The sequence below is a fragment of the Rhyacophila brunnea genome, unplaced genomic scaffold (assembly GCF_057557595.1).
Source record: "Rhyacophila brunnea isolate RB1 unplaced genomic scaffold, BYU_Rbru_1.0 scaffold_96, whole genome shotgun sequence".
In the NCBI taxonomy this organism is placed as follows: domain Eukaryota; kingdom Metazoa; phylum Arthropoda; class Insecta; order Trichoptera; family Rhyacophilidae; genus Rhyacophila; species Rhyacophila brunnea.
The window spans coordinates 244,883-268,204 of record NW_028233368.1 but is presented as its reverse complement, the minus strand read 5'-3'; the positions used below and the strand labels follow the sequence as shown (position 1 = coordinate 268,204).

Genomic DNA, 23,322 nt, shown 5'->3' with positions numbered 1-23,322 from the left:
AACTATGAACCGAGGAAAACTCTTGAATCAATAAACCATGAAATGAGAAAGAATTTGTAAGTAAGGAAGGGATGGCTAGAAGTATGAACATAATGTGCCCAAGGAATATTCGGTTTAACGCAAAAAAAAAGAAAATATTAAGTTATGATAGTAAATTGATCTATAAATAAACCACTTAAACCGCATTTGACGTATTAAGTTGTAAATTTAAAAGTCATGAATGCAAATGAAAATGGGAGAATATTCAGAAACGATGGGGTTGTCAATGCAGTTTAATTTTTAATTTTTAAAAAGTAAGATGATCGTAGTGAGGGCGTGACTGAAAAAAACATAATAGAATTTAAGAACACACTTGAATTACTAAATCTTAAAAGAACAAGGTGTATAAGAAATGGTCATAGTTTTGAACTAACTGGAATAAATATAAATACCGTAAGCTATTTAGAACCAGCGAAAGATGAGATTGATTGAAAAGGAGTGTAATCAGCAAGATAAAAACAAGTCATTGTCAAATTTAAATTATTTGTATTTTGTTAATGGATGTAATTTAGATTATAATAACCTTACCCTTTGAATATATTCACACGAGGTTGTTGGTTAATTGGGTTACCACCAAAGAATGCCAGACAATTAAAGAACCTGCAAAATAAAAAAAATATACACTTGACTATTGCAAATAATTAAGGTTAATGGTTTTTGCCGATAATAAATCTATTTTAAATTATAATGTTTTTAATGGAGTAATAATAAAATATTCATGATTCTTAAGTGTTTTGTAGGTGCAAATAATTCATAGAAAGCATTAGTATTGTGTTTTGTATTCTAAAAAAAACATTTAGCATTTTACAGGCAAAATAATTCGAATAAAGCATTGGCATTTGTCTTATTTTGAATTTTTTATTTTACATTTTTTTCTATTTCACAAAATATCGTGGTAACTTTCATTTACTATGTTTATGCCCGAAATACATTAAAAACAGTATCAGTACACCCCTTTACCTTATATCTCAAAAATTAATAAGACTAAGTATTGTCAAAATAACATAGAGGACTTAAAACTCCAAGAATTTGAAGTGTGAAATAACTTACAAGCAATAATTTTAAGATCAACATAAAAGATGTGATTATCTTGGATATTCTAAAAGCAAATTATTTAGCTTTACACAATAAAAACATTAGTTTTTTGTGCAATTATTTGGAAATTTGAGGATGGATCCTCTTTTAGAAATAATTTATTTCTGTTTTTATATGATATTTAATCAAATTCTGCGGGCATCTGTATATTAAAATTATAAACGCAGCACAAAAAATTGTGTGCAAAATAACAAAAACTTTCAAGGGTAATTCTAAGCTCTTTATGATTTAATTGCTTTGTTCATAATTTAACTAATAAACCGTGCGTATAACTATCTATACACCTAGAATTACAGTATACATATATAAGTTTCTTTTTTCGGAAGTATCACATTAAGAAATGAAAATAAAAAATTATAAATATAAATTTAATAGAATTTGGTCCAAATTTTCACTTTTTACACATTAATGGATATACCTGATAAATAAATAGCAAAAAATAAAATGGTTTATTATATTTTATAACTGTAAAAAAATAATCTAAAGCAAGATTTAAAAAATCCATGTTTTATACATTTAAAACAAAGGTTAAAATATAAAAAATAGTGTATTTGTCAAATTTGAATTATATGTCTCCACATAACATCCCCAAGCCCCAAAAACCATTATCTCATCCTTATAAGTGGTTATATGACCCTTTAAATGAACATTTAAAATGTTTTGAATTTATAATATTAAAAAAACCTTATTTATATTGGTTTTACTTCTATTCACATTTAAAAAACACTACTTCTTCAGTTGAAAAAATAATATAATTGATATTTCTATATATGCATATAATCAATTATGTCGTCATTTTAGTCAATTAAAATAAAATGTTAGCTTTAAATATATATACGTCTTCTGTTTCATTTTTATAACGTATATATACAAATTATTTATGTTCTTAGCTATAAATTCATAGAAAAGGTTAATTGTATAATATAACTGCGAATACTCTGCTTGGTTAAAATTTAAAAAATTTAACAGGCAACATAATATCACTTTAAATGATAAAAAAACACTATTTTGGTATAAATTAGAGCATTAGAAAAATTATATTTTATACTTTATTTATTGTTTTGATTCAAAACACGTTGTGAAAATAACTGGATTGACATATCGAGGCCATAGGTTATAGTCATTTATATTAAAAATGATAATGCTCTCCATAATATATACAATTTTCCAGATCACCTATATCTTAAATAAATATGTTTATCTCACGTGTAAATAAGACAAATATTCTCTTTATATTACCATTTTTTATTATTAATTTACATATGGATACGCAATATTTCCTTTTGGTAATCTATAGAAATAAAAATATGAATATATAACAATTTCTCATAAATAAGGGTGTAAGATATCAATGTTCAATAAAAGCTATTTTAAAAAACATAGAAAAGTCATATTTATGGGTAATATGAAATTTAAAGTAATAATAAATATAACAGTTTTACTGAATACTTATACACTATCTATACTCTGAAAATTTTAATACTATCTCCTCTTATTTGAAGCCACAATATTCCACACTGTAGATTATGGGTATTTTACAAAATTATAAAACCATTTCATGGGTATTATTTTGGAAGAAAAAATGAAGTCATATTTCAGCTCATTTGACTTTTTAGTTACGCAAAATAATTTATATTTAAATTGAATAATTTTTCCAAAATGATGTATGATAAACATATTATGAAAAAAGATATGGATTTTAGCTACTCTGTATACTTTTGCAAAGCTAACTGTTCCGAAAAAAAAGAAAAGAAAAATAAAGATATTCATTCCATAAGAACACTTCTAATTTACATAATAAACTCTTTAATTTTACTATTGGGATACGGTATAGAAAATAAAGAAGTTGGAATAGAGATTATAATGCTATTTATAACATCAATAACACCAGCAATGATTTCATTCTACAATAAAAAACTCAGAAACAGTAAATTGATAAAATTTGTGTTTACCGTTCTTAATTGCATATATTTTGTTTCTTTCAGCTGGTTTGTTTTAAATATTTATATGAAAACAGATGTCGATATGTTTAGTAAACGTTCAGTCGTTCTATTCGTTATGATGTTCGGTCTTACCATATCGATAATCTTTCACTATTCTATACAGGGAAATATACCATCTTCAGTTAAAAGAAAGGTATATGAGGGAATTAATCTAACCATACTTTTTATTATATTTACAGTTTGCAAATTTTTTACCAAGAGCATTGAGCTGAGCATTGCCTACTTTAGTTATTTTATTGTGGGGAACACATTGATGTTTTGCATATACAGCATAAATTTTGAACTCTTTAAACAAGAAAGGTTTGTTATGGAAAGGCGATTCTATAGATTAATGGGGGCCTTGCAGGTTATTTTTATTGTTACCTTTTCTATTTATAGCGAAACATTTCGAAGATCATTAGAATTATACTAGATAATAGTAAACAATTACCAATTATGCCTTTATTTATAGTTATTATACTGAAGCACATTAAAAAATATAAAAAGAAAACTCGGTAAGCAAAAAAAAATCAACAAAAAAATAAAATTCGTGATTTATATCTATAAAAGTATCCTAAAATACACATATATATAATATTTATTATTTCATGTATTTTTATTTTTAAAATTATTAAATAGTGAAGATATTCAAAAAAACGAAATTTTCATCGAATGAATAAGATTATAATCATGGAAATATATTTTCCTATTTTATTTATTGAACATACAACGATTTTTTTTTATTTATTTAATTTTAAATAAAGTTTTATGACATAGCATTCCCACCAATGTTGTGTTTGAATCTTTATGGACATCAAATCCGAACTCATTGGGTACTCTAAAAAAAAAAATAATTTCTACGGATTTTAAAGTTGCATCAAGATTTGAATTTGGTTGCAATACTATTTTGAAATTTATCTTAACCTCTTAATTTATTCAACCCTCTATTGTGATGCATTTATGGACAATAATCATAAAAACAATAAAAGTAAAATCAATGCTTTTAAATAGTGCACAATGTATTTTCTTTAGATTCATGAAAATTTTAGATCAACTTTAGGATTTTATTATGAATCCCCTTGCTTGTAAAACTATACATTTTTCAAAAAAAAATACTAGCAGATTAAAATAATATTGATAACCCCTACATGCATATTGATATTTAAAATAGGCCCAAATTTCTTACACAATGTAATGTAAGATATTAAATAGCCAGAAAATTTAGATTACTAGAAAAGATAAATGAATAGGTTCAGTTTTTGGTTCTTTTAGCAATTAAATATGGTTTTTTTTACTGGTAAACACTTATTCGTAGTTTTAAATTTTATATTCTAACATATTTCGATGACTTTCATGTATATGCATGTTATATATTTGCTTTCTGCGGTCTTTTATATCCTTCACTATAACTTCCTTGGTTTTAGGATCTGTTTGTTCATAGTTTTTACTCACACTTAAAGTTTAAATGTATGTCTAAACATAATTTAAAGTTTAAGTAATAGATATAAAATTCCTTTTGAAATTTAATAATTCAAATAGGATGAAAGGTTAATTGGTCAAATTAGTAAAAAAACTACATAAATTATAAAAAGAAACATAAAAAATCGACCTGTTTTATTTTATATATGCCAAAATGCATATAAAATTTTTAAATATTTTTATTGAGTAAGTCTAGCATGGTATGTAGGCGCTTTCAGCATACAACATAAAAAGTTAATTATATACTCATATATACTAGGTCTTTTCACGCTATAAAATATAAAAATAGATATGAAAATGTATATTATATAGTCAATTGCAGACTATAAAAAATACCTTACTTATGCAGAGTCTTCTTTATACAAAACATCACAATCGTAGTAAAATTATCAACAAAAAACTATTAAATTTGTTATTTTGAGCTAAAAAATACTCTAAATATTTATTTTGCATTTTAAATAATTTATTTATAGATATTAAAGGTTTTATTATCACATATTCGAAAAACATTAAAGCACCGTAAAAAATGTTTACAATTGCAATTTTTTTCAAACTTTAACGTAATTTATATAGGAACATATTTATCACATATATACTATGGTATTTTAAAGCGAACAGGTATATTTCTTGTGATTCTATATCGGTCTATAAGTGGTTTATAATTATTCCACTCTATATTTATATTAAATCCGGTATTTTTCTTTTCATATATTTGCATAAAATTTCTTTTGTTTTCTTTTTTCTCATATAATTATATTTAAATAATTTTATACATCTCATCATTTGGTTATTTTATAATATATTATCGTTATAATTCTTTTGCTTTATTTTGTATCATTTTAATAATAATTTTTTGTTTACGATAAGATTCGAAAATTCTAAATTCATTATAAAACTATGATGATTCACTGATATTTTATATGCTTACGTTTTCATTTTTCTAAATTATATTCATACCTTAAAGTTCGAGATAAGTTTTTACGCTAATAATGTATTTTATAGCGATTTAGAACCATAAAATTTTAAGTTGATTTTATTCAAGTAATATTTTCATTTTTTTTTATTATTATGATCACTGCTTTGTGATTTATAAGGAAAAGGCTTTTTTTAGGCTTTTAGGGGAAGATATTATTGGCTTCCAATCTATTGCATATGATCATGAGTATCGAGTGAATTTATTGCAAGGATCTATAATTTATTAATTATTAACAATGTATTACCAGTTATCTTTCTACCATAAGCGTTTCAGATATCATTGCTGCACAAATAACGTTTGCCTTTTATTGCCAAAATATGTAAAAATCACTTAATAAATATAATAAAGTCGGATTTTTTTATTTAATAGGAAGATTAGAATAATTTAAATAGATACAGGATACATATTCACTTCAATAATTTATAAAAGTTCGTATTTGTGCATATTTTGTCATTAAATTTTATAATATATATATAAATGCTCTTACATATTTTTATTTGATAACTTGTCAAAATATACTAAAATTATCAAATAAAATTAAAATTTAGGTCATCGGTATGCACAAATAAATTTTTTTTGCTTATTTAAGGTGTAAAGTGGAATCTTTTTTGCTCAACATGTTGATAAACCAAAAAAAGAAGATTAAAATATGTTAGAGATTGAACCAACATTAAAACCAACTGAAAGAAAATAATTTTTACAAAAGTCAGCTGCAGGAATGAGGTGTCATAACTTAGAGTGTTCACACATGGAAATATATATAATTTTCAAGAAATATCGAAAATCTCCACTTAGGTAAAATATAGGTTGTTAATATATTTTACTCGTCATAAAGCCTAATCTTAAAAGTATCCTTTGAAAGATGACAGCACTTAAGATCAATCTGATCATTAGAAGGAGAATGAAATTTGATTGAAATATGAAAGTATGATATGTGGAAGTATGAATATTATTATTCTTAATTATATAAATGATAAAATACTTGAACTATTAAATCGAAGGAAATAGGAGGAAATGCAAAACCATGTCTAAACGAGGTTTCAAGCTTTATAAAAAAAAATATTGATAAAAAGACGATTCTACTTTTATACTTGCGTATAAATAAACACTAATATAAATCAAATGATGAATATATATCATAAAAACATGGGGTTCTATTTTAAATTTTAATAAAGTATGTATTTTATAATCCCTGCAAATATTATTTTATTTTGCCTTTATACCAATATTTTCTGCAAATTACATTCAAGATTTTTGGTATTTAAATGCGGGGATATGTTTCAATTATTGGGTATTTATATTTTTATTTGCCATTCACATATTTTATATGTTTAGGGTACTTACTGTCTATTACATTCTCTTCTATGACACCCTCTCTACAGTTATAAAATGTTTAAAGTTTTACTCTACCAACAGCATCAATAGGAATCATGAATAAAATTTTAGCAAAATTACATTGTAGATGTTGTAATAACCAAGAACTTTATTTTTTTTCAAGTGTTTTTCAAACTTAAAAAAATTGAAAAAATGATTTTTAGGGTGAAATTTATAAAGTGACAGAATAGGAACTAAAGTTTTTATTTATTTATCAAATTCATGCCACAAACTGGCATCAATAAACGGATCACAACTTTATTTTTTAATGTTTTTTTATGAACCCTTTTGGATATATGTTTTCTACACAATTTATATTAAAATTATGACTTTTTTTTATTTCAAAGTTTTCAATTCTCTTTCATATAATTTTCTCTAAAAAAAAGTTAGTTTGATTAAATAAATACAATGTTATGAATATAAACAAACATGAAATTCACTGGGAACTTTCGGGTTCGAAATGCTTTTCACGCTTTTTTTACAACAATAATTATTACAAATTGTATGATTTATTTCAAATTCTGTTTTTTTTCTTTTATATGACTTATTTTATGCCAAGACAAACAGTATTTTTGTGTTTAAAATAAAAGGGAAGTTAGTTTATAATTATCTAATTTTATCGAAAAAACAAACAAACAAATTTATGATACTTTTTTTGAACGAAAAAAAACAAATGTGATCGATTTATTGATTAAAATCAACGACATTTATTATAAACGTGATCGTGTATAAAATGCAAATTTCTTCAACAAATTGATTGCTAGCTAGGGCACTCAAATTATTTTTATTACGTTAAATTTGCTGGCAAATACTTTAATTAAACGAAATGTGAATATTAAAACTGAACTTGTCGAAAACAAAATTAAAAAATCACGTTTAGAAGTACTTTTTTGTGCATTTATATATTAATTAGTTGCCATAAAATATGATTTAGGAATCTGCATATTTATTGCATTATAATTTTACTTAATTTAAAATAATTGTTCCAATTTCGGTAAAATTCTATATGAGAGATATAAGTATTATAAAATTCTATATAAATTAAGTTAGCAAAAAGGAATTTGTGCAATGATGGATCATACAGGATATAATGATTTTCTAATAAACGACGCGGATGAAAGACACACTGGTATTATTGTACCCAGTGTACGCGAAAATATCATTAGAGAGACCTTGAACTCACCAGATAATGCATTAAATGATTCAAATATATTCGAAAATATAGATACATCGTATATTTCTTTTCGAAACGAAGATATGACTTGCATAGAAAAGACACAATCTAGACTCGAAAGACATTATGCCGATTTTAGAATGCTAATATCATTTTTAGATGTTCCCATGGATCCTAGAAAAGCATTTGTTTTGCTTTCCTGTTGTTTTATTGGCATTAATGTGATTGTTTGCCTTAATTTATTCGTTTCAATGGCTTTAAATAGAAATATCAGTGTAGACCTTGCTATTATCACCATTATAAATTATGCTATGTTTTTATCTATTTTATTTTTTTGTATATTGAAATCAATATTGCATAAAAAATATAATAAAAGATTTCATAATCCAATAATAGCAACTTTTATTATCCTTGGTGCATTTTTTACATGTTTTTTGGAGGTGATTTTTTGTATAAGAGAAGTTCATCTAGATATTAAATGAAAATGATATTATTCTCCAAAAACTCGAATAAAAAAATATTCATATTTACATTTGTTAATTTATGTAAAACTAACACTCTTAAAGCATCAAATTTACATATAGAAACCTTTAAAATATCTTATAAAAAAATTCATATTAAATTATGTTTTTTTGGCTTCCATTCTAGAATTTTATGAATACTGGAAAATTTAGAAAATAAAAAGTATAAATTTAAAAGCAAATATTTTAATAGGCACTTATTTATAATCATTTAAATCCCACAGAAAATCAACACTAAATATCAAAAAAACCATTATAATGGAAATATATTATTATTTTCTTAATAGCTTCTAATTCTTTTTTTCTTGGTTTTCTAAATCAATCATATAATATGTATATAACTTGAAATAGATTAGCTTCATGTCTAGCTGAAAAATATCTTTTTAATCAGAAAATTATAATATAAAATAGATTCTCATGTATAATATTGTTTTCTTTTCAAAGCTTATAATTTTTTTTCGAATTTTTACAACTATACTGATTGCTGTATACTGGAATTAAAATAAGTATGATTTTTGTGATTAATATATAAATTATTACCATAAATACTACAATTCTTTTACCTAAAAAAGTAGTGGCTTCTTGATAAATTTTCCGCAAAAGATTGCATCTCTAATTTTTAGAAATTTCGTATTTGTTTTTTGGCATATTTTGAAAATTAGTTCTGGTTTTAGATTCCATCCTCTTGACATAAAGGATGTAATTTATTGAACAATCACTGTCTAGAAACCAAAAATTTAGAAAATAACCAAAAAAGCAGATTCGATTCAATAAAAAAAAATTATGGGTATTTTAAACAACGCAATTTAGCCTTTACTCAAGATGTATAAAAAAAAGTATGCAAAAATTATTTAGGATCTTATACATCTATAAACAACTTTATAAAACAATTTATGATGCAAAATGTCTATATGATTACATTAATGATGTGATTGAATTTACATATCCTTCCCATAATATTTGTGTTGCAGGTCACCTTTCTCGATTTTTCTTATTTTTTTAGGGTAATCAAGCTTATGCAGAGATATTATATACGCCTTTATATAGTCTAATGTACTTCGAATTGAAAAAACTTTCGGAATAGACAATACTATTTTTACTGAATTACAGTATCGATACAACAGACTTTAATAGTATCTTATTTTACATTGCTATAATTCAAAATAATTACCTGCTGTTTAAGTTATCTATTATTTAAAATAAAAACAGATTCCTGATTAATAAAAAGATTTGTTGATGATTTTGATGACGCATGTGCAAAAAAAATTAGTGCTGGATCTATATATCGGTAGATATGACAGCAATAGTTCAAAATAAATTTTCAAAAGTGAAGTGGAATTTTGAGTAAGAATGAACTATTTTTATGTTGTATGCATAATAATAATACACTAAGGATATGATGTGATCATTTTAATAGATACAAACAAGCACTTCTCAATAAAATAAAAACAATGGTAAATGGTAGCCCAGAAAATATATAAGAAGTTGCAATTTATTGGTACTTATGCGTAAAAAACACATTTATCGATATTTTAGCACTAATGTATCGCTGTTAATATAGTTACAGGGCAACACTTGCGTCACTTTGAATTATATAATAAAAATACAAGGGATTCAATAAAAAAATATTGGAAGGCTTGCAGAGTCTACTGTGTTTTTGAAGTGTGCTTTGGATATTTTTTTGTCGGCAAAAAGTGAGATATTTGCCATGGTTCAAGGCCTATTAAATTGTGGGTTTATTTATCCCAGTATTTTTTGCCATAAGTTATTTTTTATGGCAAAAACATCTTTTCTTGTTTTTTTACTGAACAGTTATCTATAAGTTTTACATTTGCCTGGTAAATTTATATTTTTTCGTGTTGGTTATTTTACTGATGCCTTTCAGCATTTCTCCCTTATGATTGAGTTAAGTAAAAAATTTGAAACAGGGATCAACTGTAAAATTGCCAAAAATCAGCAATCAGATCTTATTATTCAATTTTATCTTGTAGATAATTGAAAAATTATACATAAAATAGAAAAAATGATCAGAAAGAAATTTCAAGAGGTTAAAAAAAAATTTAATTTGTGCACAATTATCAAATATGACAATACAAAATGTATACCGGCTTAAAAATAGATTGAATTTATTCTACAAATCCACACCATAATTATTAATATGCGGCCAAGATATTTAGGTATCATGAATATTTATCCCGAATTATACATATAACTGACAAATTGTTGTTTGAAAGCATTAATCAAGCAAATTGGTTCAACAATATTTTTTTTTATTATATAATTAAATAAAAACATGTTTTTTTTAAACTTTGCTGTTTTATGCAATAAATAAAATTAAAACTAAAAGATTTTACTTTTATGTATCCGTAAAAATTTCACTTGGATTTTGTTTAATAAGAACTAGATGCATATTTCTCGAAAATTTCATGCTAATTTTATACTAATATAAATTTGTTCTTTATCATAGTATTTTAATACTTATTACATACTTCATGGTTGCAAGGATCAGGGGTTATATATTAGTGGTAGTAGAAGAACTATTAGACCATAGAATTTTTTTTAGGTATTAACTTGATACTGAAAAGTATATCGGGTAAATTTGCAAATTAAAATGGTTGATTTTCTTTTTTAAAGGTATTTTCCCCTGTTGAATCTTGTTATTTCAATTAAATTTTGATCGAAGTAAAAAACCAAGTACAACTCTACCTATATAAAGTTTTGTGCAGAAATACTGCATCTAAGCAATGATAAGTTTTGAACAAGGACTCTTGATTTTATAAGTAATGGTTAGCAATTTTTTTAATGTTTTGACTATGAAACCAACCTAAAATCATATTTATATTATTATCGAAAATACTTTGCATTTATTTGATGGTATATCCACTATACTTAATTGGATAGATAAACCATATGTCTGATGATAATATCCGAAATATTTACTTCCTCATTGATCATAAAACCAGGTTCGATATATTGTAATACATGTCATTATCAGTCTATTTTTATAATATAACTATATTTATGATATTTGTGTCAAAATAATATTTGGTGCTCTTTTTTTGTATCATTTGCATTATTATACTAAAATTAATGCTGATTGGTATATTTTAAAATGGTTTTTAGATAGTAAACACATATTTTATTTTGATAATAAATGTATACTGCACATATCTTAATAATTGAATGTAATTCTTTGAATATAAAATGGTTGTAAAAACAGAAAACAGCATACATTTTTTAAAAATATATATCACCTGCTATCTTTGCACTTTATTTACAAAAGATTAAATTTTATTTAAATTTATATTAGTAAAACTCGAGAAATGACATGCTTCTTATTTTTTTGGAGATAATTAGGTGGGTTTTGTTTGGTTAAATAATTTTTTAAATATAATTTTGCAATATACGAAGTGACGCAAGAATATTTTGGAAGTTAAGCCGGCATGTATACCCAATTATGTAAATTAAATTTTATAAAAAGCTGCTTATCAAAATATTTTAATGAACATCTTAAATCGCTTTTAGACACATTTGACTAAATTTTTATAAAATTATGATATTAATTATCTAGTTCTGTTGTCCTTGTCACGTTTATATTCTGCAAAACATGATGTTTCTTTCAATAATACAGGTAATATACCATTAACTTGCCCAAATTTTATTCACGTAGAATGAAATTTTGTTGGCGTGGCTTTTTTTAATATTTTATTTACTATTATGCAATAAGTATTGTGATGTTTTTACGTATCTAAATAAGAGTATGCAGTCTAATGATTGTTATATGCACACAAAATACATCAATTAAGCACAATTAAATATTTTATTTTGTGTTTAAAGTGGCTCTTTTAAAGTATTTATATATTACTCTGAAGTATGAAAAAGCGCAGTGGCTATTATAAAATGTTCCGTGGCATTTCTGATCAAAAATTTTCTTTAGTTAAAAAGTGAAGAAATTTAGAGATATTTACATTAACTAGTTTGGTTTAATAGAGCTATGTAAATACAAATTTTTATTTTTATTAAATTATAGAGGTAGATTCAAATCAGCAAGAAATTCTTGTGGACATATAGAAATACATAATAAATTGATTTATGTTATGATTGGTATTGGTTTGAAAGGCACGTGATTTTAGTATATTTTTCGCCAAAAAATCATCTTTGTATATGGTTTTAAGTAATCATGATTGTGTATTTATGGGTATATTTTATTTTTTGAAATATAAATTCGTTCAAACAAAAATATATATGGCTTTATAGAACAAAATCGCTTGATAAATCTTTCGGTCTGATTATATTTGACATCTTAACTGATGTATATTATTGTTTCAAAACTTATTAAATCAATATTTTTATTATATTTCATTGTTTTTTTCGTGTATGTCACTGTTTTTTACATTCCTAACCTCTATAATGTCTAGGCATAATTAATTATATGCAATCAAATATTAGTTTGATAATGCACACATGGTATGGTGTAGTATAATTAAAAAATATCAATATATATCAGAAAGAATTTGAAGTAGAGACCGAGTTGTGGAATATTTTCAAACTATAGGTTTGCGGAAAGGACTTTAAATAATAGATTTTTATATGTGGTGAGGAAGATGTAAAAGAAGAAAAGATCAAAATTATATATTATATTTATATCCGAGAAATCCATGTCGTTATGCTATAAAATAAGAAAAACTGTATTGACCAGACCTATCGGGTCACCTCTGCAGTGAAACATCCTACTATGACTTAGATTATTTACGATTGCGTAAAAGGATCTACTCAAGTTGTTTCTGGGCTACAATATAGTGTATTTTTAAAGAAGAGAGCTTTCTTTTAATGTGGGTAAGCCATACTATGTTAGCTGTAATCCTTGCTGCTATACGGCATATATTACCATTTGTAAATTTGACAATAGCTTTGCTCGAGGAAGATTCGTGCTTTCATATATTTACATGAAGATTCTAAGTCGAATTATACATCACTCAACCATCACCACTCAGCTTAAAATTAAATATATAATTACATCTTCAAAATTAATCTATTGATAAAAAGTATATAAAAAACAAAGAAAATTCGTGATATTTAGGAACATAAATTGTCGATAATATATTTTTTGAAATAAATATTGATACATGAAATAAAACGGATATCGCGGGGGAATTATCGTCCTGGAGTATTCATATATGACAAGAAAAATAATTGCATACCATTGATAGAAGTGAGTGTTACTAGCAATGATAACATAACTTCAGTAGAAAATTTAAATAAGGGAATATTATACATTTGCAAATGAATTATCTTTGATCTTTAAATCTAAAGCGAGATTGATTCCTTATGTCATGACATGGGATGGGGCAGTACAGAATTTCGCAAAAATGTTTGAAAGAGCTTGAGATTTAAACGAATTAGAGGTATATAATCAAGCTCTATAATTGATAAAGACTCTTTAACTGACAAGTCTTGTGAGAAGAAGGGGCATTGATGAGGATTTAGGTTATATAGAGATAATAAAAAAAATATTGATGAAGTTTTCTTCAAAGATTGTATCACAAAATCCATTTGACGAAATGTATAGGTCAAATCAAAAATTAACCTATTAATAAAATTTGTGTTATGATTGATAATAATGTTTAATGTATGTCTGTGTAATATGTAACACCCTTTTTTTGAAGATCTATAGGAGCACGCACAATTTAATATAATTATAAGCACATAGAAGGGGCTTTTATAGATACAATCCTGAAATTATCTTTATAAATTATTATAAATGGAATGGATATATTATTTTGCTCTATTGTGTTATGTATCCACATTATAACTACACCTATTCCTTATTTCATTTATAACATGACTGCAGTATTCATATATTTTAGTTAGATCTAGTTTCGGTTTCCATCTTATAACTACTCCTGTATGTGTTTTGTTCTATAAAATACCTATTCTGGATTTAATTTTGCGACTAGACTTTAGATCTCATATATATTTTAATTATAATTGTCAGAACTAGGTTAGTTAACAATGAATTGATTTGGTTTTTGTAAATTTAAATTTGTTCAAGCAAAATTTTAGTTTGCTTTATGGAGAAAATTGGGCTGTATTCTGTTTTTTTATTTATATTCACAATTTTCCTATACATCTTCTGCTTTCAAGACTTACTAATTCAATTGTTTTCCTTAATTCTATTTTTGTTCGTATATTCTACTCTTTGTTGGTAGATTCTATTGTTTGTTATGTGATTCTACTTTTTTAGCATTTCAACACCTTAATACACGAATTATGGTATTTTATGTAACATTTACTACTATAGTTGCCATAATATATGTTTATACCAGGCTTGATATACTTTTATTTTAAATATTGATATAGACTGGACTTTCCCATGGGTTATATATTGCGAAGGTGGGATGATACAGTATCATAAAGGTACCAGAAATTACTCGCTGTCACGAACCAGATTGAAGCCCTTAAATAAACCCTGGGATGGTAATTACATAGAATTAATTGGTCTCGAAAGGTGGAGAAGTATTTAAGAAGACTATAGAGAAGAGAAGATAGCCGAAAGTATGCATAAGCTGTGCACACTAGAAATCAAGCAACTTGTGCTTGAGAACAAAAACATAAATTATGAAAATAAAATTTGGCTGCATGTAAAAATCAAATTAGACAGGGGTTCATTTTATAATAATACCAACATAGTATTTAACATTAATTAGAATTGGTTTTTATATAAATTTTTCAATAATTATATTCATAAATCAGTATAAGGAAACATAATATTGTTCTAATTTTATACTGGATCTGACCTCCATGTAAATTATACTATATTGTTTTAATAGATGATTGTAAGAAGACTCAGTCTAGTTGGTATTTTATCCTAGGCAGAATTTCTATGTAAATTTAACTATAATTGTCTTAATAGATGAATATAAGAAGACTCAGCTAGTTGGTATTTTATCCTAGGTATAATCATTATGTATATTTATACCATAATTATATTCATAGTTATTAAAAAGAGACATTACCTATTATTTATTTTATAACTAGAGCTAATATGGGTTTATGATCTTATTTAGATTAATTTTCTTCTTATATTTAACTATAATAATTATGATGATTATTTAAACTAGACTTAGGATGGAGGGCAACTCCTTTTTATAATCTTGAAATATATAGTATCCACAGCGAAAATTTCCTTTAATCAAACACACATTTTTATCAAAAGAATGTTTAATCATCTAAAGAAAACAATTTAATCGTACTTATCGGGTACATTGCTATTAATTTTATTATATATATAAATAATGGGATACCATACCCATAAAATGAGCATGCTCACCAATTCGACTTCCAAAGATCAACGTAACGAAGATGTGACCCAGCCCACATTAAAATTTTACAATAGCTTGACAAAACAGTTAGAAACATTCTCGCCCGAAAAGTCACCAATAAAGTGGTACACCTGTGGACCGACAGTCTATGATTCACCACATATAGGACATGCCCGAACATATGTATGTTTTGATATTATCCGCAACGTATTATACAAATATTTTGGACACGAAATAGTTTATGTGATGAATGTAACTGATGTCGATGACAAAATAATAAATAAGGCGCGAGATATTCTTAAAGAAAATTGTGTTGATGAAAATGGAATGAGTGCTGATGAGTATCGAGTTGTCTTTGGAGATAAGTGTAAGGAAATAACTTCTAAGTATGAGAATGAGTTTTTTGATGCTTTAAAAGATCTCAACGTTAAACCGCCTACATTTGTGACTCGAGTTACCGAATTCGTAGAACAAATTATTTTGTTTATTGATGTTTTGAGGAGTAAGGGATTGGCGTATGACATGGATGGAAGTGTATACTTTGATATTGGGGCGTATAGGAAAATGTGTAAGTATCCAGTGTTTGTTGATTCTAGTCATGTAAAAGATGAAGATGAGCCTGAAATCCAAACTCTCATCGGAAATGAAATTAATACTGAAGATAATGAGTTAAAAAAGGAGGCTTGTGATCTATTAAAAAATCCAGCTATGTTAAATATGAATATTAATATACTAAAAAGCATTAGTGATAAATTAGAAAATAAGGATGAAAATGAACTAAAAAATAATATTGATGGCTCACCAATGAAAAATATTGATGATGACCTAAAGCAAAATATTTCAGAGAAACTAGAAAATTTAAAAATATATCAAGAAAATTTAAATACCACTAAAAAGAAAAATATAGCTGATTTTGTGTTGTGGAAGCATCGAACGACCGATCTATTTTTCGATTCACCTTTCGGGCCAGGAAGACCTGGATGGCATATCGAATGTTCTGCAATGGCAAATAATATTTTCCCAGAAGGGCTTGATATTCATAGTGGTGGAATAGATCTTGCGTTTCCACATCACGAAAATGAAATAGCTCAAAGTCAAGCCTTAATGTTTCATTCTGATAATATTTCTAAAACCAAAGGTAACCATGATATTTCTAAAGGCTTAGATAATCCTAACCCTTCTATAGCTTCAGATAATAAGAATATTTATAGAGACTTTAATGATCATAATATTTCTAAAGATTCAGATCATCAAAGTATTTCGAAGGATTTAAATAACCATAATATTTCTAAAGATTTAAATAACCAGAATATTTCTATAGCTTTAGATAAGAATAATATTCCTAAAAATTTAAATTCGGTGACCCAAAATAATGCGGATGATCAGAATTGCTGTAGCACTAAAAAAAGATGGACAAATTATTTTCTTCATACCGGGCATCTCCACATCGACGGACATAAAATGAGTAAATCACTAAAAAATTTTATTACTATAAAAGAAATGCTGCAAACTTATTCAGCCCGACAAATTCGAATATGCATGGTAATGCAGAAATGGTGGCAACAAATGACTTACTCTGTTGATTTAATGAAACAAGCAATAATAACAGAAAACAAAATATTCACATTTTTATCTGTAATTGAATCCGAAATCAAACTAAAACAGAACAGTAATAGTTCTGAAAATTATGTCAATAATGTGAATTTAGATGCTGAAAACCAGAAATTCTATAAAAATTTAATGAATGTTCAGAATGACGTTCATATTGCTTTGTGTGACAACGTTGATACGGCCGCTGCCATCAAAAGTATCATGGGACTGATATCTTATGTTAATACGAATATTAAAAACATTGGATGTGCTGTTTTAATTGAGATTAAGAAGTATGTTGTTAAAATGATGGAAATTTTTGGGGTTATTGAAGAAGAAGAAAAGGTGAATAGTTCAAAAGATAATGATCAAGTTGACTTTTTATTGGATGTTTTGGGGTCTTTTAGAAATGAGATAAGAGAATTGGCGAAGAATGGGGCCAATTCTGGGGACTTTTTTAAGGCATCGGATGGTATTAGAAATATTTTGAATATAGAGGGGTTTGTTTTCGAAGATTCGGGTAAAGAATCAAGAATCAGGAGAAAAATTTAATAAAGTTTAAGATTGAAAGGTAATTCTCTTTTTTAGCAATATTATATTATAAACTCATAATATCTAACTTTTAATAAAATATAGCTCAAAATTGGGCTAAAGAATCAGAAGAAAAATTATATAAAGTATAAGGTTGAAAAGTTATTTTCTTTTTTTAGCTCAATATTATATTATAAACTCATAAAAACTAACTTTTTATAAAATATAGCTCAAAATAGGGCAAAAGAATCAGAAGAAAAATTTAATAAAGTTTAAAGTTGGAAAGTAAGTCTCTTTTTTAGCTCAATATTATATTATAAACTCATAATAAACCAACTTTTTATAAAATATAGCTCAAAATCGAGCAAAAGAATCAGGAGAAAAATTTAATAAAGTTCAAAGTAGGTTTCTCTTAATTTTAATATTATAAACTCATAAGAACTAACTTTTAATAAAATATATAACATAAAATTTGGTTAAGAAATTTACGACTCTAAGAAACATTTAATGAAATTAAAAGCATATCATTAAGTGTCTTTTTAGCTTTATATCATACTATAGATTCTGAAAAATGGATAATTAATACTATAAGTGTTTTTAGAAAATACATTACTTTATCAGATATAGATATAATATTATGTTATAAACTATACAAGAATAAAATTTTCAAGACAACATAAATATCATAGATACATATGAAAAATACATAAAGAGAACTTTTAAATACCTATAAATAATTATTATGTATGCCCAAATATAATTTTAACAACACCTAGGTAAAAATACACTTTACCTATATAATCAAAATATTTCAATTATGAAGCTAAAATATTCATTAATCGATGCACAAAAGCATGCACAAATAGCATAAAAGATAGGATATTTATTAACAGTTTCGTTTTCTACATATATTTCACTTTAATATAATGCGTACATTAAACTAGATTACCTTTAAATATAACAGGAAAAAAATGTGAAAAATTTCTCTTTGATTTATATCCGTTACCTTTATAGCTGTATTTTTAAAAAATAAAACAATATTTTCTTGCAACAATTTTGTTCGATACTATAGTAGTACGAAATATATAGATTTAAGGGAAAAAATGTGTTACAAATTGTCTTATTTAAAATCGGGTGTACGATGTATCAATTGAAAATTCATCTCAAAAATGTGAGCCGAGTTCTGATACTCACTCTTTCGCGTTTTATCCTTAAAAAAATAAAATTTACGAATTTTAAATCTGCGACATACTAAAAAATTTATTTATTCTAACCACTCAAAATCCTATATATTGATGTTAATAATTATAGATCGTCTAAATCTCCCTTATGTTGCATAATTCATATATATTAACACTTTAAATCAAAAGAGTATTATATTGGTTCGAAAAATCTTGGATATAAGAGGTATAAACCTAAGATATTTTGTCAGATATATGTAGGCTCGTGTAGCATTTATAATTATTATACTGTAATATATTTATTATAAGATAAAATTAAGAGATTAAAAAGGTTTTTGTTACTGGCTTTAAAGTAAATTTTTTTTTGTGAAGTAGGTTTCTATATGATTTAATGTATCTGATATTCTGTGTCTTGAAGACTTCTAAAAAATTACATAATCTTGGTGCTAAAAAAAGACTGAAAATACAATAAAATTTGCTTCTTAAAAAAATTTTTGTGCTATATTTGTTTTTTTATAGTAAAATAAGACTCTGTAATTCACTCAACTTACTGATGCATCTAAAAAATGAATAGTCAAAACCTGTTTTTTTATCGTAAAATAGTACTCGTGTAACACACTCACCCTACTAATCCATCGTCGAATGCCTGTTTTTCGGCAATAATTACAATTTTCCATAAAAACTATGAAATAAAATATCGTGCTCATGTAAATTATATTGTCAAAGCCAATCAGGATCGAAAGTAACTGGTATAAAAATTTCTCTTCTATGGGGAAGAAATGGATCATCAAAGTTAAAGAAAAAAAAATTATGTGAAAAAACAACACAGTTTTAAATGTGATTGAATCCATTCGTTATAATCGCATTATATAGTTACCCTAAATCTTAGAGGACTAAGAAAAATAATATTTATCCAAAATTAAGGGAATCCAAGAATTTTAATCCGAAATATTCTGTTATTTACAATAAAAATTTGATTTTATATTTCTATTTTTTATATATCAATATTTTAAAATCAATTCTTTTGGTTAATTACGATATAATACTATATTTAGTAGCAAATTTTAAACTTTTAATATTTTTATCACATTTTAAGGTTTGAATTACATTCTTTTTACATTACTTGATAGAAAATTCAACTATCTATTTCTTATATAACATTTCAGAGGCCCTTCAATAAGTCTAGAATGTTTACACTGTGAAATAAATCAATTTAAGTCTAGGATATTTCCACTGTGAAATAACAAATCATAAGATGTCTATAATTGGATTCAATAAGTATAACTATTCTAAACAAGGTTGTTTTATATCAGAATTCTACCCTGCACCAACGAAATATATTTTTACGACCTTTTAAATTTATATAAATTTCAAATTTTACATATAAATACAATTTAGATATGTTTTTTCTTTATATTTGTTGTTACTCAGAGTAAATAATCGTTTGTTCTAGGTAAATCCATAATATATAAAAATAAAAATAGGTGTCTGATCGAACAATGTTAATTTTTGTTTCATGAATTCAATTTTCATAACTAAAATTTGTTTCTGATTATTTAGATCACAGTAAATTATTTAAATCTATATTATAAAATTAAATATATTTTCTTTTAAATTTATTTCCTAAGAGTAAAGGATCCATTCCTCTTACTATGATAATATGATTTTTTTTGGATGTAAAAGAAACATTGTGGTCATGCGAAAGTATATATTTTACTTATTAATTACTGGATTTATATAAAATATCTTTTGAACAAGAAAAAGTTTGACTAAATGGAATTTAGTAATTATTTCCTACTTATATATAATTTTTTTTATGGGTAATATAAAATATAATTTTATGGATGATTAGAAATTTTCTATCGATGAAATATCGCATTATTCATGAAAATAATTGTGATTGTAATAATCTTCGTGTCTGATGTTTTTTTATACAATATTTTACCCCTGAGATTAATTTAAAATATTCAATTTAAAAAGTTGTTTGTGGGCTATCTAAGTGCCTATAGCTCTTCCACATCCTTCATTATGATTTTTTTATCATATGTATAGGAAATATCAAAATATTCTTCGGTTTCTATCAACAGGTATTAAAATAAATTCACACACAAACTTCTATTATCTTGACTGTAATAAAGACGATTTACTTTGATAAAGTTTAATTGTAGAATTTAATCTATAATTCTCATGATTGCTTTGGATAAATTTTATCATAAATCCCAATATAATTTTTGTTTTCAAAATTTTCAATGCAAAATAATATTGTTCTTTTTGAAATAAAAAAAACATGAGATCCACATATAAAGCACAGAAATTTTTTTTTATAGGACGATTAGTGAATAAAACAATTTTTAATGATTTTTTATTATGATTAAAGTGGTTATTTGAGAAAATATTATCTTTAGCAATTAGAAATAGTAAAGTTTTAAGATATTTCTGCTATAAAATAAATTATTCTCATCTTTTATTTCAATTTATTCTAACTTGAAGAATGGTATGATCGCGATCTTTTTTTATCAGCTTTTTCTTATTAAAATCAAAATAAAAAATGTTGAACTACCGTTTAAAGAACTCATAAAGCGTTTTTATGGTATTTAAGTTTATAAAATGAAAAAATTTACAAGGTGTATACTTAGATACCTGTAATTATTGCTGTATATTTCATGTGGTTTAAATTTTTTCTTTTGTGAAAACAGTGGTATAAGATTTTAATGAATAATGATTTAATTTATAATCTTTCTGAACCCTTAAAATTTACTTATGCTAATATTTATATAATTTATAAGGGAAATTATACAGATTTATAGATGGGTAAATCTAATTTTGAAAAAATATTTTTTTTAGTTCCTTAAGAACAGCATATGCATAAAAAATATTATATATATCAACAGCAAGACATTATAACTCATCCCATTTGAGAGAAGAGGTGCAGTTATATAAGATAGATCTGGGGAAGGTGACAAAAAATGTATCAAGGAGTTGTGCAATGTTTCCAATGGGCTGACTCATTTCAATAGATAAAATTGATAAAAAGGAACTTAAACCATAAATAAATAAATAAATATTAATATATCAACTGTTATATTTCTAACTATGTGTTTGTATAGAATAAAAATAAAACGGCTTTTAGTTCATACAAACAAGTGATAAATATGATTTAATTAAATTTAAGGTTATGTGATTGTGTATAAACTTTTTTGTATTAAGAAATGATATTACAGTTGTTCAGAACAAATTTTGAAAATGATTTTTTTACAAGATTTTAATTTATAAACTCAAGGGAAATTTTCCTACCGGAATATAATCAATTAAATAAATACACTAAAAAACATTATCATAAAAAATGGATATAAAAAATCGGATTTTATTAACATCAAAATTCTTATAATTTTGGTTTTGTCTAATGAACCTCTTTATTTTTTCATTATATTTGTTTTAGAAAGTTTATTTGATTCTAGCATACTCTTATTTTCAACTATTTGGAAGAATTGTGTCTCTTTGTATTTGTTTCATATTCGAAACACACAAGATATAGTAATTTTTATGCACAAAATATTTTCTCTAAATGTGATATGAAACAAAATATTTTCTCTAAATGTGATATGAAACAAAATATTTTCTCTAAATGTGATATGAATCAAATTATGAATTCTGTCTATTAAGATCAGATTGTCTTGGTTAGTAGTACTAATTATCGCATGATATTACTATAAATCATTTATATTATTTTTTTAAATATACGATAGACGGCTATTTTTAAAACTGTAAGCACTGATGCCAGTTAAAACTATCATTAAATTTAAATGCATAATTTAGCAACACATATAGGATTTAATTCAAAATATAAAAAAATATTTTATGGTCAGAATCATATTCCTGGCTATAATAGATAATTATTTTAAAGATTTTCCTTAAAATTTTTGAATTTTATGCAAAGTCAAAAAAGAAATGAAATCCTTTGCACTTGATGTAAGCACGCATTTATAAAAGTGAAAAAAATATAAATTTGAAAAATAATATCGCTGAATATTTAAACAATCAAATAATAATTTTCTTTT

At 24.9% G+C, this 23,322-nt stretch overlaps 1 protein-coding gene across 1 annotated transcript in view; it reads left to right on the top strand.

The window, feature by feature from the left end:
- Nucleotides 1-15,956: 15,956 nt before the first annotated feature.
- The window catches only part of LOC147063119 (uncharacterized), a 65,646-nt gene continuing 58,280 nt past the window's right edge, over nucleotides 15,957-23,322 (top strand). Inside the window, exons 1-4 of the mRNA XM_085960158.1 lie at nucleotides 15,957-16,274; nucleotides 16,335-16,496; nucleotides 16,860-17,068; nucleotides 17,360-17,504. Coding sequence (XP_085816284.1) covers nucleotides 15,957-16,274; nucleotides 16,335-16,496; nucleotides 16,860-17,068; nucleotides 17,360-17,504 — 834 coding nt within the window. The remainder of the gene's footprint in view (nucleotides 16,275-16,334; nucleotides 16,497-16,859; nucleotides 17,069-17,359; nucleotides 17,505-23,322) is intronic.